Consider the following 22,661-nt stretch of genomic DNA (forward strand, 5'->3'; position numbering starts at 1 on the left):
AGCGGAAGTCTTGCTGTCCCAGGGAGACCCTGGCTGCCATTAGCAAGCTGTGAGCCGGCCGCCTGCGCGCGGAGGGAAGGGCAGCGCACGGCACCCAGTGGTGAAAGAAGCGCTAGCGCACGCGCACTGAGCGTTTGAGAGGAGCAAACCAGTCGAGACGAAGCTGCAGCGCAAGCGCAGTGGGTATTGAGAGCGGCCGCACAAGCTGAGGGTTCGCGCAACGCTAACCGGTGGCCGGGACTAAGGCCTGAGACTCAAACGCAGGCGCAGTGAAGCGCAGAGCCGCTAGACTGTCGCGGAGGGCGCCTGAGGCGCATGCGTGGACCCACAGCGTTTTAAGAAGGGCTGGGGGTGCTGGGGAGTTCGCCCCCGCGGGCTAAGGGGGTTCGCCGCCGTGGTGAGGGGGTTACCGCCGCGGGGTTTGTCGCCGCCGCTGGGAGCTCACCTGCGTCCGAGGCCGTAAGGACGGCTCTAGTTCCTCCTCCATCCACCTCTTCCGCAGCACTGAGGCTGAAAAGCCGCTCACTCCTTACTCGGCTAAGCGCCAAGCACATCTCTGCAGGCCGGAAGGGAGCTCTGGTCCAAGGTCATCTCGGCCAAGCCCCTGCATTCGCCCCCGCAGGTGCCAGCAAACGACTCTGGTCGCCGCGCTCCCAAGTCCTCCCCCGAAATTCCGGCTCCGGCCCCTCGTCCCCCTCCTTTGCTGCAGTCTCTGGACTAAATGTCTGCGGGTGTATGTCTCTCGCTGGTCGGACCTCAGCCGCAAACCTGCGCGACTCCCTTCGCCGGTCGCCCCTGCCGGCCGCCAGAACCTCGGAGACCCCTGCCCCTGGGCGTTCCCGGGAGGGCCAAGCCCTTGGTTGTACACAGATGCACCCCCCACCTACACCCCCCCCACACACACTTTGGTTCAGGTATCCCTGACCTTTCCCCAGAGGACGGGAAAATTAGGAAAGACCGAAAGATAGACCCACCAGTCTGCGGAGCGCTCTCATCTGTGCGTCCTGGGCACAGCTCGGCGGAATGCGGGTAGGAGAACCGGTCTCCGGTTGCCGCCAGGGGATCCACTGCGTGAGAGGCAGGTCCGACCTATGGTGGGGGCACTTGGAGTTGAGGAACCAGAGTCCACTGGACCGGATTCATCTTTTATCCCTCAGGGCTTCTCAGGCCCTGCATGGAGGAATCCAGGAGCTGGACAAAGACCAACTGAAACTAGACTTGCCAAAGATGCTATTTGTGGTCACAGAAACATAGAGCTAGACATGACCTTAGGAAGTCATCTGAGCAAAGGCTGTGATGGGCACAGTCTACTGTAGTAGCTCTATTGCTCAGACTTGGTTTTTGTTTGACTTTTGCTGCTCTGAACTTTAATTCCTAAAAACACTGCATTTTAAAGGAAAAACACAAAATATTAGCAGTTATCATAAATAAGTATTTTATTGCATGCTTTTCGTGCATCTATTAAGATGGGTATTCTTTAATCTGTTAATGAGATCAGTTACATCAATAAACTTTCTAATGGTAAACCATTCTTGAATTCTTGGGTAGATGCAACTTGGTCATAATATTATTGTTATTAATACATTGTTAGTTTCAACTGCTGATATTTAGATAGGTTAATTTTTTTCAAAACAACCATTGCCTTTTCCCCCTTAAAAAATAAGTGGGAAGTGACGGGCACGGTGGCTCACGCCTGTAATCCCAGCACTTTGGGAGCCCGAGGCGGGCGGATCACGAGGTCAGGAGATCGAGACCATCCTGGCTAACACGGTGAAACCCTGTCTCTATTAAAAATACAAAAAATTAGCCAGGCGTGGAGGCACGCGCCTGTAGTCCCAGCTACTCGGAAGGCTGAGGCAGGAGAATGGCGTGAACCCGGGAGGCGGAGCTTGCAGTGAGCTGAGATCGTGCCACTGCACTCCAGTCTGGGCGACAGAGAGACTCCGTCTCAAAAAATAATAATAATTATAATAATAATAAATAAGTGGGAAGTGACGGGCTAATAAATGGTGCTAGGACAATTGGTGATATGCGGAAAAATGAAACTGGACCTCTGTCTCACTTCATATACAAAAGTTATTCCAGGTACACACAAATCTAATGCAAAAACCTAACTTTAAACATTTTAGACTGGACACAGTAGCTCCCACTTGTGATCCCAGCACTTTGGGAGGCTGAGGCAGGAGGATCACTTGAGTGCATGAGTTCAAGACCAGCCTGGGCAACACGGGCAGACCCCCATCTCTATAAAAAAAAAAAAGTAAAGCCTGGGCGAGGTGGCTAACGCCTGTAATCTGAGCACTTTGGGAGGCCAAGGCGGGTGGATCACCGGAGGTCAGGAGTTCCAGACCAGTCTGGCCAACACGGCAAAACCCCATCTCTACTAAAAATACAAAAATTAGCTGGGTGTGGTGGTGGGCGCCTGTAATCCCAGCTACTCAGGAGGCTGAGGCAGGAGAGTCACCTGAACACAGGAGACAGAGGTTGCAGTGAGCCAAGATCGTGCCATTGCACTCTAGCCTAGATGACAGAGTGAAACTCCATCTCAAAAAAAATAAATAAAAAGGAAATATATAATACTTTTATAACCTCGGGTTAAACAAGGATAAACCATGCAGATTTCTTATGAGGATTTAACCTCATTAAAATTAAAAATCTGTGTGTTAAAAGACACCATTAATGGGCCAGGCACAGTGTTTTACGCCTATAATTCAAGTACTTTGGGAGGCCACGGTGGGCGGATTGCTTGAGCCCAGGAGTTTGAGAACAGCCTGGGCAACATGGCAAAACCCCATCTCTACAAAAATTACAAAAAATTAGCTGGGTATGATGGCTTGAGCCTGTGGTCCCAGCTACCCAGGAGACTGAGGCTCAGGGAGGATTGCTTGAGCCAGGGAAGTCGAGGCTGCAGTAATCGGTGATCACAGCACTGCAGTCCAACCGGGGCAACAGACCCTGTCTCAAATAAACAAACAAAAGATGCCATGAAAAGGTGAAACCTGGCCAGGTATGGTGGCTCCAGCCTGTGATCCTAGCACTTTGGGAGGCCAAAGTGGGAGGATCACTTGAGTTCGAGAGTTCGAGACCAGCCCTGGCAACATAGTGAGACCATATCTCAATTTTTTAAATAAAAAAATATGCATTTTTTTAAAAAGTTGAAACCTAAAGCTACCAAGTAGAAGAAGGTAACTACAACATATGACCAACACAGTATTAGTATTCAGAATCTATATAGAATACCCATATACCAATAAGGAAAAGAAAATGGGCAAACAGGCTTGGCACAGTGGCTCATGCCTATAATCCCAGCACTTTGGGGGGCCAAGGTTGGGCAGATCGCTTGATCTCAGGAGTTCGAGACCAGCCTGGGAAACATGGTAAAACCCCGTCTCTACCAAAAATGCAAAAAATTAAACCCCATCTCTACCAAAAAATACAAAAAATTAGCTTGGCATGGTGATTTGGCCTGTAGTCCCAGCTACTTGAGAGGCTGAGGCATGAGGATCACTTGAGCCCAGGAGGCAGAGGTTGCAGTGAGCTGAGATTGTGCCACTACACTCCAACCTGGGCGACAGAGTGAGACTCCGTCTCAAAAAAAAAAAAAAAAAAAGATATCAACAGGGAATTTACAGAAGAGAGAAAACTGAAATGACCAAAAAACTAATTAAAAGCTGCATTAGTAATCAGGAAATGCAAATTAAATCCACATCAGCATATTGGTTCCCACTCAACAGACTAACAGCTTAATTCTGGCAATACCAAGTGGCGGTGTTGATCAGTTGGAACACCCACGTACTATTGATGAAAATATCAATTGGAGGCCGGGCGCGGTGGCTCACGCTTGTAATCCCAGCACTTTGGGAGGCCGAGGCGGGCGGATCACAAGGTCAGGAGATCGAGACCACGGTGAAACCCCGTCTCTACTAAAAATACAAAAAAAATTAGCCGGGCGTGGTGGCGGGCGCCTGTAGTCCCAGCTACTCGGAGAGGCTGAGACAGGAGAATGGCGTGAACCCGGGAGGCGGAGCTTGCAGTGAGCCGAGACTGCGCCACTGCACTCCAGCCTGGGTGACAGGACGAGACTCCGTCTCAAAAAAAAAAAAAAAAAAAAAAAAGAAAATATCAATTGGAACTAGGTGTGGTGGCTCATGCCTGTAATCCCAGCACTTTTAGGAGGCCAAAATAGGAGGATCATTTGAGGCTGAAGTTTCAGACCAGCCTGGGCGATGTGGTGAGACCCTGTCTCTATAATTTATTTTTTTTTAATTAGCTGGGCACAATGGCACACCACACAGCTGTGGTCCCAGTGACTTAGGAGGTTGAGGTGGGAAAAATCGCTTGAGCCCAGGAGATCAAGGCTGCAGTGATCCATGTTCACACCACTGCACTCCAGCCTGAGTGACAGAGTAAGACCCTCTCTCAAAAAAGGAAGGAAGGAAGGAGGGAAGGAAGGAAAAAAAATGTAAATCAGTACAATGACTCCGGAGAGCAATTTGGGCAGACCAAGAAGTTGAAGTTCACATACCTCTCCCACCCAGCAATTCCACTCCTGAGTTTACCTTGGAGAAACTCTTAATCTCATGCTCAAGAACTGTTCACAAATGCAGCATCGTTTGTGCCATAGGAAAACTGGAAACAATGCAAATGTCAATCATGCAAAAAAAGGAGAAATAAGCTGTGGAATACGACAGAATACCACTCGTCAGTGAAAATCAGTGGACTAGACGAGAGGAACAATATCAACATGTGTGAATCACAACGCTGCATGAAGAAAGTTGCAGAAAGACGCATACACTATTATGCCTATATATTGTTTGGAAATATACAAAACCGTACCTAATGTGTGTAGGAATACATGTCTACATAGTAAAAGCCTGGGGGCGAGCCTGGGGATAAGTCCCAAATTTAGAACTGGGTTTAACCTTGAATCCAAGACCTGCCAGACTGGACCCTGACCTGGCCACCATTAACAATACCTGGCTGCCCCTTGATTCTCCCTGAAATGCCTCTTGGATGCCCTAAAGCTACCCCCATCTCATTGGAGACAGGTCCCCATGTGTGGGCTCCCCAGACATTAATTATTATCCTTTGGCCAGGAAGCTCTAGGTTTCGCCTCAGCAAACGTTGACTGGGAGTTTAACCTTGAGCATGTGAAAGTCATAGCTGTATTTGTAGCAGCCTGGTGCTCACATCCGCCCTGTGCAGTGCTAGGTGCAACTACCCATATGTGGATGTCAGCCTCATTTACAGGGGGAGTCCCTGAGGCTCTGTGAGGCCAAGCCGGTGCCCGCACCAGCCCTACAGCCCGGCTGGCAGAGCTGGTCTTCCTCACGTTGCCAAGGGAGGAGCGCAGCTCAAACTAAAAACAATCAATACAGGCTGGGCGCGGTGGCTCATGCCTGTTATCGCAGCACTGTGGAAGGCTGAGGCAGGCGGATCAACTGAGGTCCGCCTGGTGAAACCTCATCTCTACTAAAAATACAAAGATTAGCCGGGTGTGTGGTGGGCGCCTGTAATCTTAGCTACTGGGGAGGCTGAGGCAGGAGACTTGCTTGAGCCGGGAAGGCAGAGGTTGCAGTTGGCCAAGATCGTGCCACTAAACTCCAGAGTGGGCGACAGAGCGAAATTCAGTCTCAAAAATAAGTAAATAAATATTTAAAAATAAATAAATAAAAACAATCAATCCAGCGAAGCCCGCTGGTGATACTGACTCCCACCCGGCCCGCACCCCGCCCCGGAGCCCACCGGCTCTTCTAGCGGGGTGCCTCCGTGTCCCTGAACTGTCTTAGAAAATGCCTGTTACCCGGGCCTAGGGAGGCAGGGCCCGGCGTTGGGGACATCCCAGGGATTCCGTCTCCTGATGGAGACTTTCCCAGCCCTCGGGGAATGAATGGGCTCACCGCGCCCGGGTCCCGCCCCCGTTCAGTTTCTTCCCCTCAGGCTTTTCGGGATTTCCCCGACGCCGCCCAGACCGGCTCCGGCCGCGAGGGGGCGACAGAGCCCGGGCTCTGCGAAACCCGGTACCAGCGATTGCCGCCGACTCGCGAAGGTTCAGTGGTGGCGGTGAAACAAAGGCCTGCGCCCAAGCGCCGCTGGGTAGGGGGCACTTCATCTGGGGAGGCTCCCTTTTCTGCCTTGCCCTCCCTGCCCCTCAGCCCTTGGGCGCTCAAGTCCTGGCCGTTGTACCGTGTTGCAGCCTCCCGCCCTGCGCCACCTGCCCCGGTGCGATTTCACTTCCCCTGTCCTCACATCCAGCAGCGCGGGGCCAGGTGGGCCTGGACCATGGGGAGCTGAGAAGCCCGACGCCAGTCCCACCCGGCCTCGGCCCGCCTGCGTGGCTCTCCTCTCTGCTCCATGCGGGGCGGGACAGTTGCCTCCTACCTTGAGCCAAGGCTCAGGCAGCGGCAGGCTCGGTCCACCCCTGGGGGTGAGTGAGGGATGCGGGGCACGGCTGACTGCGGGGACCTAGTGTTCCTGAGTACCTCACTACTAGTGGGCTGAGCAGCTCTAGGCCACCCTGTTGGCCTCTCTGAGCCTCAGTTTCCTTATCTGTCAGTGGGCTTGAGAGCGCTGTAGCACGGAGGACTGCAACGCGGTTCAAGGCTACCCAGAGGCCATACCTCCCTGCAGCCTTTCCTATTGCCCCCACGTGGGTGGGCATCTCTGTCCCACACCAGGAGCCTCCTGCGGGGGAGCGGGAGGAGGTCGGGAGGCCTGATGATCACTGAAGCCTCTGCCCCCAGGGTTCAAGCGATTCTCCTGCCTCAGCCTCCTGAGTAGCTGGGATTACAGGCATGAGTCACCATGCCCGGCTAATTTTTGTATTTTCAGTAGAGACGGGGTTTCACCATGTTGGCCAGGCTAGTCTGGAACTCCTGACCTCAGGTTATCTGCCCACCTTGGCCTCCCAAAGCACTGCGATTACACGCGAGAGCCACCGCGCCCAGCCAACACAGGGCCTTTTTTGATCCTCCAGTTGTCCCAGACAGACCCTAACCTCAGACGGGTGCACTGGGGGGCTGCAGCCTAGCTGGGCAACCCCACTCAAGGTTGGGGACAAGGTGCAGGGGTGCAGAGAGGCAGGTCCTGCAAACTACCCAAAGCCCTGCTTCATCCTCCTCCTCAGGGCTGGCATCCACTCCGGTTCTGGGTCTCATTTCCAGCATAATGGTTCAAAGACAAAGAAAGAAAGAAAACAAACCCCAACCCCACTACCAGCTGGGGTGGCCCCTCCTGGCCACCCTTTGATGTTTGAGGACTGAACAATGGGGCTGATTGCGGATGAGAGATTTGAAGCCATCTTAATTAGAAGGAAAGAATGTCCTCGTGGTCGGCTGTTCTAAAAATACAGCTGTGCCCACATCTGGAGGGAAAGGGTGGGGGCCTGGGAGGTGGGAACGGTGGTTAGGCCAGAGTCTGAAGCACTGACGCCTGCATTCCTTGGGATGAAGGGGGGCCTCTAAGCAGGGCCCCTTGGAAGGGGGTGGGGAGATACCAAAGCAGCCAGTCCGCTGTGGCTGGACCACCTTCTGCTGGTTTGGGATGCGCAAGCAGTGGGACAGGTGTGCCTTCCTGCGTCTGCCCTCACCAAGAAAGCCCTCTCCGTGCCACAGCCTCGGTTTTCTCTTCTCTCCAGTGGGGCAACCAAATTGGTCATTTTTGTTTGCATTTCAAATACTCACTTTGCGATCTAATCTTGCATTTGTTTTGCATTTTTTTTTTTTTTTTTGTGACAGAGTTTCACTCTTGTTGCCCAGGCTGGAGTGCAATGGCGCGATCTCGGCTCACTGCAACCTCCGCCTCCTGTGTTCAAGCAATTCTCCTGCCTCAGCCTCACGAGTAACTGGGATTACAGGCACCTGCCACCATAGCCCACTAATTTTCATAATTTTTGTATTTTTAGTAGAGATAGGGTTTCGCTGTGTTGGCCAGACTGGTCTTGAACTACTGACCTCAGGTGATCTGCCCACCTCGGCCTCCCAAAGTGTTGGGATTACAGGCATGAGCCACCGCGCCCGGCTGTTTTGCATTCATTTTCTTTTTTTTTTGAGACAGAGTCTCGCTCTGTCGCCCAGGCTGGAGTGCAGTGGCGCAATCTCGCTCACTGCAAGCTGCCTCCCGGGTTCACACCATTCTCCTGCCTCAGCCTCTCCGAGTAGCTGGGACTACAGGCACCCGCCACCACGCCCGGCTAATTTTTTGTATTTTTAGTAGAGACGGGGTTTCACTGTGGTCTCGATCTCCTGATCTCGTGATCCACCCTCCTCGGCCTCCCAAAGTGCTGGGATTACAAGCGTGAGCCACCGCGCCTGGCCTGCATTCATTTTCTTAAAGAGGCCCCCCAGTCTCATGAAAGTGAAGGGCATTGGAGGGCTGGGTGAGTGTTTGGAGGAGGACGTGGAGGCAGGGGCTCTGGTGGTGTCACTGTGAGAGGATGGGTCACCTGGGTTCTCATCTCAGCCCACTGTTAGGAGCCTCCCATCCCAGTGGCTGGACAATCACCTGTCATGGGGAGCACACCCCTCACTCATGGGAGCAGGGCCTGGCTGCCTGGTGGGGCTATCAGTGGATGCAAGCCAGGTGGGAGATGGGGTGAACCCAGGCCTTTCTTTCTTTTTTTTCTGAGACGGAGTTTCGCTCTTGTTGCCCAGGCTGGAGTCCAGCGGCACAATCTCGGCTCACCGCAACCTCTGCCTCCCATGTTCAAGCGATTCTCCTGCCTCAGCCCTCCAAGGGGTCGGTACTACAGGCATGCGCCACCACGCCAGCTAATTTTGTATTTTTAGTAGAGATGGGTTTCTCCATGTTGGTCAGGTTGCTCTCGAACTCCCGACCTCAGGTGATCTGTCAGCCTCAGACTCCCAAAGTGCTGGGATTACAGGCGTGAGCCACCGCACCCGGCTGAACCCAGGCCTTTCTGAACCTCTCCTTCCACCAGACCCATGGCTCTGAGTCACTAGTCCTGGACGAGGCTTTCCAGATTTGTGGCCCCAGTCCCTAAAGATTAGTGTTGTTTTTGTAGAGATGGAGTGTCACGCTGTTGCCCAGGCTGGCCTCGAACTCCCAGGCTCAAGCAATCCTCCTGCCTCCGCTGGGACTACAGCCACGTGCCACTCCACCAGGCTTTTTTGAAGTCAAAGACAGATCTGTCTCAGGTTCTGTCTCTGTGAACTCGTATCCCTGGCCCTGCCATATGGCTGACTCTGCCAAACAGATAATCTGCTTCTCCCCTAACACCGCCCACAGCGCTGAGCCTGAAAATAGCTGAGGTAGGGGAGGGGGAAGCCCCCACCAGATGCTCTGGAGCTCTGCGGTGCTTGGCCGGAGGTGGCTTTGACATTCTGGCAGCGGCCACAGCAGGAAGTGGGAATTCCTGGCAATTGCTCTGGGTCATGACAGTCAGGACACAGGCTCGGGCAGGTCCCACAGCTGGGGGCTGAATGGGGACAGTTTCATCAGCCATGAAGGGTCAGAGACAGTAAAACGAGGCCCAGACAGCAGGCAAGCAGCTCGGGAGTGGAGTCTCGTGTCAGAGACACTCCCCGGGAGCCCAGAGGCTGCAGAAAGTTCTCACCTCCAAACCAGAGTGGAAAAGGGTCTGGGGCTGCACAGTGTTAGCTGGTTGGTGATGCCCCTCACTCCCCTGTGCCCCAGTGATGGGGTCAGGGATAGCTCACTTCCTCCACATGGGTCCCTTCCATCACCCGTCATGGTGGCAAAGCCAGGACTGCTGCTTTTGTGCCTCTTTAGCTGTGTGTCCTCAGGCAGGTTACTTAACCTCTCTGAGCCTATTTTCTCATCCGTAATAGTAACCTATTTCATCAGGTGGTGATGAGGCTTCGGTGAGTTTAGTAAAAGCCATAGTGCAGTCTGGCTATAGATCACTGAGCAGCTATTATCTCTCGCACTTCACAGGTCCTTGCCTAGTCCATGAGCAGCACACGGGCCCATTCCTGCCTCCTCAGTTTTGCTCAAGCCTTTCTCCCTGCCTAGCACATCCCCTCCTCCTCCTGTCCTCATCAGGAGCTCTCCTGCCCCATGGCTGCCCTGGACCACTCACCAGTGCATTTCCACTCCCTGCTTGGTATGGGATTCAGTGTCTCCTCCCCTGGCCAGAAGCTGAGCTCCTGCAGGAAAAAAGACACCCACAGCGACACCCTCCCCAGCCCTGCAGGCCTCTCTGGCTGTTCCTGACCATAGGCCCATGAGAGCTCCTGGCTGAGAGGAGACAGCGAGGAACAGATCCGGCAGAGAGGACTGGCAGGGGCCCTCCAGCTTCCTCTGTTGGTGCATTCTTGCTCACAAGCATTCACTTATTCATAGCAGAGATGGGCCTTGGATGGGGAGGCCAGCTGTGTTTGTTACAGGAAGGGGCTTCCACCCAGAAATCTCTGATACCCCCATTATAGATCAGAGTACAACCTTGGAGCTGAAAGAGACTCTACACATGGACCCTTCTGACCCGCATCTCACAGAAAGGGACACAGAGCCAAGGAGGGAAGGGAGTGGCCAGGTCACAATGCCAGCCCCGAGGCTGCATCTCCAGCCCTGGAGTCCAGGTCTCTGTCTTCACAAGTTTCCCTGTTTTTCCCTGTTTACCAAGCCCCTGCCTGTGCCAGCTCCGCAGCAGAAACCAGGCCTAGAGGGGCCATTATATGGACAACCGCAGCCCTTCTGCATGAAGCAGGAATGACCAGGGCCACGGAAGGGAAGGAGCTGGGAGGACTGGGCTAGAGGCCAGGGAGGGCTTCCACCCCACAGCACCCCAAGCTCACCTGCCCAACTCAACAAGTGGTCTCCCTCCCTTACTGACCATTCACCCATGTCTCCGCCCAGTGGGGGCTCACTGTCCCCCAAGTTGGGTAGGCCAGGACCCCTCCTACCTTCACTCTGACTACCAAGCATTCGCTAAGGCCTGTGGCTTCAGCCATCCTAACCCTTCCGCTCCCTCGCTGTTAATGCAAGCCACTGCGGGCCACCGCTCTCCTCCCCTGCTCATCTGATTAGGACAGAGACCACAGCCGACACACCTCTACCTGGCCTGGCCCCGCTCCTCCCTCGCATCACAAGCAACTCTTCTTCCTTGCCTCCTTTACCTTCCTCTGCTGTCTTCCTCTCCCCCAGTTACCTCAGGGCCTTTGCACAGGCCCTTCCCCTATCCTGGCCTGGCTAGTGCAACCCATCCTCTGCTCCATTCTGCTTCCTCCCTCCCCATCCCACCCAGAGACCAGCTTATTCCTGGAAAGTCCAGAATCTGCTACCACGTTCAGAGGGCCAGGCCCAGGCGGCTCCCTCTGCAGCCTGACACAACCCACCTGGATGGTTTGTTGTTCTTGTGCTCCGGCCACAAGCAGCTGCTGCTGTGTGGGTTCCAGATTCAGTGATAAAAATAGCCCGTGGCCCAGACAGGAAGGGCCAAGGGGGACACAGCTGCTTCTGGGAGGGGCTGGCTGGAAGCCTACTCACAGCAATTGCAGAGGTCCCTGTGCTCAAAGGGGGTGGGCCCCGTGCTCACAGTCCCTGAGGAGAGGTCCCCCAATGGACAAGTGCTCAGGGCCCAAAAGAGGCACTATGTGTCATCAAGAGGAAAATACAGCTGCACTAGCAGGTACACAAATATTCAGTTTGTTTCTGATTCTTGTGGTTAGTTACAACAGGCATGGACTGCCTTTAGAATAAAATATATTTAAAAATTAAGTGCTCAGGACTCTAACAGAAGTAGGTGAGCTCTGGTCCCTTTGAAGGTGATCAAGGAGGGCTTCCTGGAGTAGGAGGCACTTTCACCCTCTGCTCTTCCTCTTATTTTTAAAATTTTATTTATTTTGCTTTTAAGAAACATATTTATTATTTTTATTATTTTTGAGACAGAGTCTTGTTCTATCACCCAGGCTGGAGTGCAGTGGCACGATCTTGGCTCACTGCAACCTCCGCCCCCTGGGGTTCAGGTGATTCTCCTGCCTCAGCCTCCTGAGTAGCTGGGATTAAAGGTGCGTGCCACCTCGCTTGGCTAATTTTTGTATCTTTAATAGAGATGGGGTTTCACCATGTTGGCCAGGCTGGTCTCCAACTCCTGACCTCAGGTGATCCGCCCGCCTTGGCCTCCCAAAGTGCTGGGACTACAGGCATGAGCCAATGTGCCCAGCCAGGAAACATTTTTTTTTTTAAATATTTTTAAGAGTCGGGGTCTCACTCTGTCACCCAGGCTGTAGTGCAGTGGTGCAATCTCTGCTCACTGCAGCCTTGACCTCCCGGGCTCAAGCGATCCTCCCACCTCAGCCCCCTGGCTCTCTCCCCCTTCCCAGTTGGGGCTACAGGCATGCACCACCACGTCTGGCTAATTTCTGTATTTTTTGTAGAGATGCGGTTTCTGTACGTTGCCCAGGCTGGTCTTCAACTCCTGAGCTCAGGCAATCCGCCTTCCTCAGCCTCCGGTATTGCTAGGACTATAGGCGTGAGCCACCACACCCAGCCTTCCTCCTCTTGGTTTTTTTTTTTTTTTGAGACAGAGTCTCGCTCTGTTGCCCAGGCTGGAGTGCAGTGGCGCTATCTCGGCTCACTGCAAGCTCCGCCTCCCAGGTTCACGCCATTCTCCTGCCTCAGCCTGCAGAGTAGCTGGGACTACAGGCGCCCGCCACCGCGCCCGGCTAATTTTTTGTATTTTTAGTAGAGACGGGGTTTCACCGTGGTCTCGATCTCCTGACCTCGTGATCCACCTGCCTCGGCCTCCCAAAGTGCTGGGATTACAGGCGTGAGCCACCGCGCCCGGCCTTTTTTTTTTTTTAACAGAATGAATAGTTCAGAGAGCTGGGACAATATTAGAGGAGAAAACCTGAGGCTTGAATAAGAGTTAGTGGTGGTGGTGAGGCATAGAAGAGAAGGGAAAGGACTAGAGAGTTCCATGGGAGCATCAAGGGTGACATAGGAGGCCGGGCGTGGTGGCTTATGCCTGTAATCCCAGCACTTTGGAAGTCCAAGGGAGGATTGCTTGAAGACAGGGGTTTGAGACCAGCCTAAGCAACACAGTGAGACGCCATCTCTACAAAAAAAATTAAAAAATTAGCGGGGCATGGTGGCATACGCCTGTTGTCCCAGCTACTCAGGAGGCTGAGGTGGGAGGATCACTTGAGCCCAAGAGGTTGAGGCTGCAGTGAGCTGTGATCACGCCACTACTCTCCAGTCTGGGCAACAGAGCAAGACTCTGTCTCTAGAGAAAAAAAAAAAGTGGCTGGGCGCGGTGGCTCACGCTTGTAATCCCAGCACTTTGGGAGGCCAAGGCGGGCAGATCACGAGGTCAGGAGATCAAGACCACGGTGAAACCTCGTCTCTACTAAAAATACAAAAAAATTAGCCGGGCGTGATGGAAGGCGCCTGTAGTCCCAGCTACTCAGAGAGGCTGAGGCAGGAGAATGGCGTGAACCCGGGAGGCGGAGCTTGCAGTGAGCCGAGATCACGCCCCTGCACTCCAGCTTGGGCGACAGAGCGAGACTCCATCTCAAAAAAAATAAATAAAAAATAAATAAAAAAAAAATAAAGTGCAACATGGGGCTGAGGGTACAGAGCTGACTCCAGACTTGGGGGCTGAGGATGGCCCCTCCTGGTAGTGTGTGAGGCCAGTGAGGGGGAAAGCTGGGTGGGGAGTATGCAGAGGGCGCTATCCTGCCTACAGACACTGAAAGGGCCTGGACAGGAGATCTAGGCATCCTCTGGGAGTCAGCAGGAAGCGTCACAATGCCAGGGAGGTGGCATGGGGAGCAGAGCCCATTGTCACCTTGCCGAGGGACCACAGGTCCCCCGCCCACCCACAGTCCTCAGCACAGGAGAAAGAAGGCTGGCCCAGCCGGCAGGTCTGCCACCCTAATGTTAGTGTAAGGCACACCCTGCATCTCTAGGACCCTGGGAACTTGGGATACCCAGAGCTTCTCTCTATAAAGAATTATCTGGAGGGACTCAAAGGTCCAAGGAGAAGTGGACCTAGTGTTTCCAGAGTGGCCTGTGCTGGGCCCCAGACTGGACAAGAAAGAATGGAGGTCTGCCCCAGGCCCTGTTCTGCGTCCTTATGTGCCTCAGTTTCCCCATCTGAGGATATCCCGGGGTTCCGGAAAGGGAGCCTCTGCAGTGGACCCAGCTGCTGCTCCCTGGATGTCCTCCCTCCCATCCCTGGCTGGCCTCCCCCACCCACCCCAGGCTCCTGGCCTCCCAGGAATGTGCTTCTCAGCCCCCAATCTGGGCGCCTGCCTTATCGGCCCCCAATCGAAGGGGAGACAGACGCCCCTGTCGACAATGACGGCCCCTCCTGTTAGCCCCAGCCTGACCCTGAGTTGAGGACCGGCCAGCGCCTGCTAAGTGCCTGGAGGAGGAATACCTCCCCTTCCCCACGCTGACATGAAACCCGACCTCCTGCACCGGCTCCTTTGTGCCCGCCAGGCGCCCGCCCAGGCGTCAGAGGCCCTGGGTCCCCGCCCTGCCGCACACTGTGGCTGCCAGGGTGGGATTTGCTCTGCCTGGCGTGCTTCCAACATGACCTTAGCCTGCTTTGCTGGAAAACCAAGGTTGTCTGCAGGGGTCCGCTCACCCTGCTCCCAGCCCCCAGCCCCTCAGTGTCTTTGTCCAACCCCTGCTGTATGAAGCCAGACCCTCTCACATCCCTCCAGCACTCCAGGCTCTCCCGGTCCCCTCCAGAGCAGGGAGGAAGGCTCCTGAACCCACTCTCATCAGGCACTGGTCTCACCCCACTCCCCAGGGAACAGCCCTCTCAGGGCCCTTGTGGGACCCTCATGATCTTGGGATCCACCTGAGAGCCTTCTCAGCCAGTTCTCTCTCTTGGCCAGTTCCAGTCTCCTCGGGGGATCTCAGGGCCCTGTCCAGAGCATCCATCGTCTTCCACACTTCCCTCCAAGGCTGCACTCCCCTTGTTTGTTAAGGCACATCCATTTGTGTGCCTTCCTCTCCCTCCTGCCTGCCATTATCCTGGTTACCAGGAACCTTGGCATGGCTGCAACTCACAGTCCCTTCCTGGGCCACGTCTCCCTGGACTCTCACTGCCTAGCTCCTGAAGTCCTTTCCTGGCTCAGCCTCCCTCAGCCTCCCCAGCTGGGGCTGCCTTCCCTGCCTGGCTACTGCAGGTCAGGCTACCCAGGTCTGGCCTCTTTTCTCCATCGACCCTTGCCCCTTGAGCATCTCACACACGCCCAAAGCTACAAATACCATTGATCTACTGCTGGATGACGGCACCCACATTTGGACTGTCTGCTCCAACCCCTACCCCAACACCACACTCAGATTTTTCCAAGTGATGTCATACAGATGCCTCAAATTCGATGAGGCCAGAACAGGACCCCTATCCCCCCCTCACCTTCTCCCCATGAGCCCTCCATCTCAACAAAGACCACCATCATCCATCCACTCTGCGGCTCAGGCCTCTGAATCCACTTGGACTCCCCTCTCAGCCCTGTCCCGTCTGTAAGCAAACCCATATCCCACCCCTCCTTGTCCTCCAGGTTCCACCACCCCCAAGTAATCACTGTCCCTTAAAGCCTCCCCCTGCTCACAGATTCCTCTGTCAGTCCACTACCCTGACAGCAAACATAGAGATTTTTTTTTAAGTTTAGTAACGTATACATAACATAAAATTTGTCCAAACTGTTTCCAAGTGTTCAGTTCAGTGGTATTAAACATTCGTATGCAACCATCCCCACCATCGATCTCCAGAACTTTTTCATTTTCCCAAACTGAAACTGCATTCAGTAAACAATAACTCCCTGATCCCCTCTCATGTAAGTGGAACCATACAGTATTTGTCTTTTTGTGACTGTTTTTTTTTTTTTTTTTTTTTTTGAGACAGAGTCTCACTCTGTTGCCCAGGCTTGAGTGCAGTGGTGCAATCTCGGCTCACTGCAACCTCCATCTCCCGGATTCAAGCAATTCTCCTGCCTCTGCCTCCCGAATAGCCAGGATTACAGGTGCGTGCCACCATGCCCAGCTAATTTTTGTATTTTTAGTAAAGACGAGGTTTCACCGTGTTGGCCAGGCTGGTCTCGAACTCCTGACCTCAGGTGATCCACTCGCCTCAGCCTCCCAAAGTACTGGGATTACAGATGTGAGCCACTGCGCTCAGCCTTGTGACTGGTTTATGTTACTGGGACTAATATCTTCAAGGGTCATCCATGCTGCATCATGTATCAGAATTTCATTCCTTTAAGGTTGAATGGTATTGCATTGCATGTAGACACCACATTTCGTCTGTCTCATAGGTGGGTGAACCGATGTGAACCATTGTGAATAACGGGGCCATGAACATGGGTGTATGAACATCTGTTCAAGTCCCTGCTTTTGATTCTTTTGAATATGTACCCACAAGCAGCATTGCTGAATCATACAATAATTCTATTTTTAATTTTTTGAGTCATGATCATACTGTTTTTCACAGCGGATGCACCATTTTATATTCCCACCAATGGTGCCCAAGGGTTCCAATTTCCCCATATCCTCGCCAACACTTATTTTATTGTTTTGCTTTTCACAGTTACCATCCTAATGGACACAGGGATGCTTGTAAAGTGACAAACTTCACATCTTCCCAGAGGCATCCCAGGTCACCCCACCTAGCACTGCGGACGCCCACGTGGTCCCACCCCTCACTTGGCAATATTCTCATCAAGTGTCAGCACTAGCTTATTGTATTGACTGCCTCCTGGCTGGACTCTAAGAGACAGTGTCTTTTATTGCATGCTGTACCCCCAACATCTAGAACAGTGACAGGCATACAGTTGTTTAATAAACGGTGGAAGGAAGGAAGGAAGGAAGGAAGGAAGGAAGGAAGGAAGGAAGGAAGGAAGGAAGGACGGACGGGAGGGAGGGAGGGAGGGAGGGTAGGTAGGTAGGTAGGTTTCTATTTTCCACCAAAATATTGAGGCCCTCTCCTGCCTGTCCACCTGCTCTGGTGCGCCTCTCAACCCTCGCGCCCCACCTGGACTCAATCCCCCAGTCCAGCCTCTCCTTCCGTGGGCCTCCAGGAAGAACCCCGACAGGGGCCGGCACATTTGAGTGGGACCCTGGACGTTTGGGGAGGTTTGGACACATTCCCGAATGCCTCCCTGCTGTGGGTTAGGTGGGCCTGTCTCGGGTTCGCACCTAGGAGAACGTTGTGGCTAGGTCGTGAGTGAGCTGCAAGTGAGCCTGCACGGTCTGAGCCGCCACACTCCGCGCCCCGCCCACGCGCCCCGCCCTTTCCAGTTTTGCCTCGCCTGCTTGGGTCTTCGCTCCTCTAACCCTTACAATCTTAGCCCCGCCCCCGTGGTGTCGTGGGTCCTCGCTACTGGACCGCTCCTAGAAAGCCGCGAAATGACCAGTTCCTCATTGGCCACACGTTCTCCCGCGCCACCACGGCAGCCACAACAACCGCCACGTGCTCATCCTTGGCGCCTGCCCATTGGCCACCAGCCGCTACCCGCCCACTCCCTCTTTCCGCCCCTAATTTCCCTCTTCCTCCTTCCATTGGCTGCCGGGCTCAGGGGCTCTCTTTTCAGCCTGGGGCGCGCAGCGCCTCGGATGCGGATTGGCCGAAGGCGGGGCTGGGAGGCGGGTTAAAGAGCGCGTTGCTGGCTGGGCTCTGCGTGCTTGAGAAGGTTCAATGGCGTGGCAGGGACTAGCGGCCGAGTTCCTGCAGGTGCCGGCGGTGACGCGGGCTTACACCGCAGCCTGTGTTCTCACCACCGCCGCGGTGGTAAGCGGCCGGGCGGACCGGACGTCGCCTTGGTTACAGCCTCTGGCGGGAGGGGTGAGGGTCGCCATGGTTACGGCGTGGCTCCCGGGCAGCTCTTGACTGGCCCCTGGTTCCACAGCAGCTGGAGCTTCTCAGCCCCTTTCAACTCTACTTCAACCCGCACCTTGTGTTCCGGAAGTTCCAGGTGAGGCCGCCCCGCGCCGCGCACCTGTGGGCCCGGCCCGCCCACCCCGCACCTGACCACCCGTACCCCGCAGGTCTGGAGGCTCGTCACCAACTTCCTCTTCTTCGGGCCCCTGGGATTCAGCTTCTTCTTCAACATGCTCTTCGTGTATCCCGCGCCCTGCGGACACGGGCTGGGTGGAGGGCAGGGCTGCCGGGCTGGGAGAGGCCGGGACGGGGAAACTGAGGCCCCGCCTGGTGGCACTTCCTATACCGACGCCGCAGGTTCCGCTACTGCCGCATGCTGGAAGAGGGCTCCTTCCGCGGCCGCACGGCCGACTTCGTCTTCATGTTTCTCTTCGGGGGCGTCCTTATGACCGTATCCTTCCCGCAGGCTCTGGAACCTCGGGCTAGGGCGCCTCGGGGTCCGGCCTGTGTTGGTTCTGGGGCCTGACATCAACAGCCATGCCAGGGACACAGTCGCGCTCTCCAGCTTAGTATGTGTTGAGGGTCCACCTTGTGCTCAGCTGCAGGGGTCAGGGCTAGATCTTCAGTGCTGTATGCAAAATACAAAGCCATGCACAAAAGAGCCGGGTGGGGTGTCAGGGCCACTAGGTGAGCCCTGAATGCGAGTAGCCGGGAGAAACTGGGGCAGGGACAGGCAGTGGTTGGGTCCTGGGATGAGGCTGTAGGTGTGAAGGGCAGATCTCGTGGGACCTGAAGCCCGCGGAGTGTGTCGCCTTTATTGCACAGGCTCATCTTGATGAGAGAATAGCATATAGGGGAGATGAGGAGGGGAAGAATTCCACGGTCTTGGGAAGTCAGAGGGGCCCTGGGCTTGGGCTGAGGCCTGCACCGGAGCACCTTGACTCTGGCCCAGCTGCTGGGACTCCTGGGCAGCCTGTTCTTCCTGGGCCAGGCCCTCATGGCCATGTTGGTGTACGTGTGGAGCCGCCGCAGCCCTCGGGTGAGGGTCAATTTCTTCGGCCTGCTCACTTTCCAGGCACCGTTCCTGCCTTGGGCGCTCATGGGCTTCTCGCTGCTGCTGGGCAACTCCATCCTCGTGGACCTGCTGGGTGAGCCTCCCGGTACATCTAGTCTGCCCCAGGCTGGCCACTCCCCTCAGGACACACTGCTTATGCCCTGGGGCCCCTCTCCCCTCCGTGCTGGAGCTCTTCTCACATCTGGATCTCTAATCTGGCTCCATCCCCAACTTCCTGCCCTCCCAGCTGCTGTGCTCTTACAGCCCCTCAAGCCAGCCGGCCTGAAGATTTGTATCTAAAGGGCAGATCTACTGATGCGTGCCTGGTCCTGATGGGGGTGGGGATGGGTGGGTCAGGGTTCCTGCCCCATGGCTCCCACTCCTCCACTATTCTCAGGCCCTCCCCTCCCTGGGTCCTGCCTGCTTCTGGGCCCTTTAAGCTTGTCCTTTAGGGCCAACCCTGGCCCGCCCTGGGCTGGCACTCTGTGCAAGACTTTGGGGCACTCATGCTCTGGGGCCTGCGGGGCCACCAGGCTGTGGATGGGGGCCTGGGGCAGGCTCTGCTGGTCTAGGACTCTGGGCTGTGGAGGGTGACCCCACAGTCCATGGCTGTCTCACAGGGATTGCCGTGGGCCACATCTACTACTTCCTGGAGGACGTCTTCCCCAACCAGCCTGGAGGCAAGAGGCTCCTGCTGACCCCTGGCTTCCTGTGAGTGTTGAGAGCCCTCCCTCCCTCTCCCCACCCTCAGATGGATCCCCCGATGGGGACCTGTGCTGGCCTCTGCTCAACACGGGCCCCTCCCCACAGAAAGCTGCTCCTGGATGCCCCTGCGGAAGACCCCAATTACCTGCCCCTCCCTGAGGAACAGCCGGGACCCCATCTGCCACCCCCACAGTAGTGACCCCCACCCAGGGCCAGGCCTAAGAGGCTTCTGGCAGCTTCCATCCTACCTGTGACCCCTACTTGGGGCAGAAAAAAACCGTCCTAAAGGCTGGGCTCATGCAAGGGCCCACCCGAATAAACAGAATGAGCTGCAGTCTCTTGGCCCACAGCACTGGCTTCCCCATCTCACCCGGCCACATACTTCTATGCCTGCCCCATCCTCACTCAGTGTGGCCTCTCAGCCCAACTGCAGGTGGTAGGATAGGGGTGCCCACAGAGGGCAAAGAAACTGCCCATGGTTGCCCAGCAGAGCTTTGAGCTCACAGGTGACAGGCTCAGGGTTCTCATCCTGGCCCCACCAGGGCCTTGGGCAAGTCCTGCCCACCATAGGCCTCTGCTGCCTGCCAGTCAGCAGGGAAGTTCACCAGATTTCAGCTGCTGAGGCCAGGACAGGCCTCTCCTAGGTTGTGCCAAGCCAGCCTACAGATGTTCCTGCCAGTGGTGCCTTCAGGCTGATGCCAATCTAGCCTCTCCTGTCCCTCATCAGCCACCCTGACAGGTGGGTGTATGCCTCATTTTTCATCTGGTGACGCCAAAGCCCCATGGAGTCAGGTGCAGAAGAGGGCCAGGACTGGGTCTTCTGCCCTTTCTATGACCTCAGAGCCTAAGTTTTCACCTTAGCAGAGTCCTGAGACTGGGTGAGGCAGGGACCTCTGGAAGGTTCTGTTCCTGCCCTTTTTAGCTGAGGACCTGTGTGAGCCTTATCCGACCCCTGTGGCTCACTTTTCTCTTCTGACCTGGCAGCTTTCCTTGTTGCTCTAGGCCTGTCCATGTTGTGGTTTATTTCTGGATGCTCCGTGGCATGGGGCCTCCTCCAGCTACAGATTGTCATTTTCATGGTAACAACACTGTTCTCTGTTGAGTCTGCCCTCCATGTTGTAGCCAGACCTTGTGGAGATGGCTTTGTGGCGGTGTGAGCTGGCGGTCAGGAGTGAGGGCCCAGCCTCCCCGGCACCTCCCAGCCAGGTGGCCCTGCCCGACCTGTGGGGTGAGGCAGCCAAGGTTCCTTCCATCCCCCGAGTTGTGGAGACACAAGGCTGCCTCACCCTTTCATTGCTGAGGTTCCTACCTCATGGACAAACATTGCTGAGAACAAACACCTCAGCAATGAAACCTGTTCATGTCTAAGAGCAGCTGGGCTGGGAATCTTCCCCTTTGTTCAAGGCCTTCCAGTAAGGGCCAGCTGTCCCCTTGCTGTGCGTGGGGCTCTGGGGAGTTCCACTCTTTGATGGAGGGCAGAGGCCCTGAGTGCAAACTCCCTGGGAAGAGTCCCATGCTAACACGTGCTCAAAGGAGCCCCCCTCTCACATCTCAGCGACTAAGAACCCCAATCCCTAGTCAGAGCTCTCCCTCTGCCCCACATGGGGCCCTACCCCACTTCCAGGGAGCACAGCAGCCTCTGACCCTAGCCCTGCCCTGGCAGCAAGGGACCTGCCAACAGCTGAGGGTGGCAGCAGTCTGTGCTGGGATCTGTGCCCATTCTCTTCAGTAAGGCTGGAGCTGCGAGCCAGTTTGCTGCCCTCCCAGATCCTGTGTCCATTCTAAAGAGTGGGGACACCTCCCTATTACAGATGAGAACACAGAGGGACATGAACTTCTTGGAGGCACGGCTGAGGAGGGACCCCGGGCTGTGTCTCCTCCCTGTACCATGTACACCCCAAGAGCTGGCACCAGGCTGGGAGGGCTATTCCCATATTCTCACAGCTGGCCTGTGAGGCAGGAGCTGGCCCAGGCCACAGTGCCTGCTGGGGTGGGAAAGGGCCCCAGTTGACCTGGCTATGGGTGCCGCTGGAGCTAGAACAGCCCTCCTGCACCCAGGCTGGCGACAGCCCAGCAGTGCCCACACAGGACTGGGCCCTCCGCAGGGGACTTCAGAGCAGCAAGGCCCCACCTGGCAGTAGCCTGACCATCTGGACACAGTAGAGCCAGGGCGGCCCAGGGACAGCAGGAGAGCTCACGGCACCTTCCTGAGGCCAAGCAAGGGGAGCAGGGTTAGGGCTGTTCCTGAAAGGCAGAGAGCCTCTGCCCTGAGCCTCACAGCTACTCTTCTCAGCTCTCTGGGTCTGGAAGGAAAACAGGCTGAGGGGACCTGAGAGGAGCTGAGGTGCTACCAGGAGCCCCGTTCGCCCCCACCCGCCCACCTGGGAATCTGAGGCAGAGGAGGGTGAGGCCTGTGTGCCAACCTTGTTCACATACCACCTTCATCCCCCCAGGCCCCGGCCCCAGCCCCAATCCTGGCTCTCATTATTTTTATGCTAAAACTTTGAAGAAATTGAACATGACCTGTTGCCTTTTATTTAAAAACTGTTACTAGCCCTGCCTGGGGCTCCTATACAAAAACAAAACACAACCTAAAATAAGGTTTCTTCCTGACCCCAGAGACTGGGGAGGGGTAGGGAGGGTGGGGGGCAGGACTGGGGCTCAACAAATGGAATGTGTGCCGGGAAGGGCCACCTGGAAGCCCCCACTCTACCCCACCCCAATCCTCAGGATGGCGCTGGGCTGTCCCCCCGCCTCTGTCCTTGCCAGAAGATGGAGGAGAGGCGGCCCAATCTTCTGAGATGCTCCGTGGGAGCCGCGTGCTGATGGGCTGGTTACCAGGCCGGGGCCGTGTTGGCGAGACGCCTCATACGCCTGGAGGAGTGGGGAGGGCAATGAGTCGGGGCCAGCTCCTAGCCTGGGCGCCGCCCTTCCCAAGGCTCTACAGGGCAGCCAGGTGTGGCGATGGGAACAGAGGCAGGATGTGGGCCCCCAGCAGGGTTGGACCCAGCCTTCTCTCAGCCTCACCTGTCTGCCACTCAGGCCCTGCTCATCACTCTAGGGACCCCAAAACCTGGATCTGGGCTGTGG

General features: G+C 55.5%; 3 protein-coding genes and 1 long non-coding RNA gene across 24 annotated transcripts in view; 2 read left to right on the forward strand and 2 right to left on the reverse strand.

Moving 5' to 3' along the window:
• Positions 1-11,334, reverse strand: part of SLC2A11 (solute carrier family 2 member 11) — a 38,876-nt gene extending 27,542 nt beyond the window's left edge. For 3 of the 9 annotated variants that reach the window (XM_063623436.1, XM_063623437.1, XM_063623435.1), the window contains exons 1-2: positions 10,061-11,192; positions 975-1,089 (exon numbers count right to left, since the gene is read on the reverse strand). In XM_063623436.1, coding sequence (XP_063479506.1) covers positions 975-1,089; positions 10,061-10,293 — 348 coding nt within the window. In that variant the 5' untranslated portion in view covers positions 10,294-11,192. Of the gene's footprint in view, positions 1-445; positions 557-974; positions 1,239-10,060; positions 11,193-11,315 lie in introns of those variants that run through there. The other 6 variants (XM_063623439.1, XM_063623438.1, XM_055254328.2 and 3 more) reach the window with 3 other exon arrangements.
• A 135-nt stretch (positions 11,335-11,469) lies between these two features.
• Positions 11,470-16,823, forward strand: LOC129467420 (uncharacterized). Its single transcript, XR_008652386.2, has 3 exons — positions 11,470-11,608; positions 15,842-15,959; positions 16,523-16,823. It is a non-coding gene; the product is annotated as an uncharacterized lncRNA (long non-coding RNA).
• A 71-nt stretch (positions 16,824-16,894) lies between these two features.
• DERL3 (derlin 3) lies at positions 16,895-22,088 on the forward strand. 7 transcript variants are annotated; one of them, XM_055251971.2, is made up of 7 exons: positions 17,240-17,722; positions 17,841-17,906; positions 17,980-18,053; positions 18,170-18,263; positions 18,765-18,960; positions 19,487-19,577; positions 21,630-22,088. In XM_055251971.2, exons 1-7 carry the CDS (start codon positions 17,630-17,632, stop codon positions 21,715-21,717), a joined length of 702 nt encoding a protein of 233 aa, XP_055107946.1. In that variant the 5' UTR covers positions 17,240-17,629; the 3' UTR covers positions 21,718-22,088. The 7 variants fall into 7 exon arrangements, with proteins under 7 accessions (XP_063479530.1, XP_063479529.1, XP_055107946.1 ...); XM_055251973.2 differs by having other exon boundaries at positions 17,244-17,722; positions 21,677-22,088; XM_055251969.2 differs by lacking the exon at positions 21,630-22,088 and adding an exon at positions 19,677-19,905 and having other exon boundaries at positions 17,261-17,722; positions 18,765-18,972.
• The window catches only part of SMARCB1 (SWI/SNF related, matrix associated, actin dependent regulator of chromatin, subfamily b, member 1), a 45,582-nt gene continuing 45,004 nt past the window's right edge, over positions 22,084-22,661 (reverse strand). For all 7 annotated transcript variants that reach the window (XM_055251968.2, XM_055251967.2, XM_063623454.1 and 4 more), the window contains exon 9: positions 22,084-22,445. In XM_055251968.2, coding sequence (XP_055107943.1) covers positions 22,406-22,445 — 40 coding nt within the window. In that variant the 3' untranslated portion in view covers positions 22,084-22,405. The remainder of the gene's footprint in view (positions 22,446-22,661) is intronic.

The sequence above is a fragment of the Symphalangus syndactylus genome, chromosome 18 (genome assembly GCF_028878055.3).
Source record: "Symphalangus syndactylus isolate Jambi chromosome 18, NHGRI_mSymSyn1-v2.1_pri, whole genome shotgun sequence".
In the NCBI taxonomy this organism is placed as follows: domain Eukaryota; kingdom Metazoa; phylum Chordata; class Mammalia; order Primates; family Hylobatidae; genus Symphalangus; species Symphalangus syndactylus.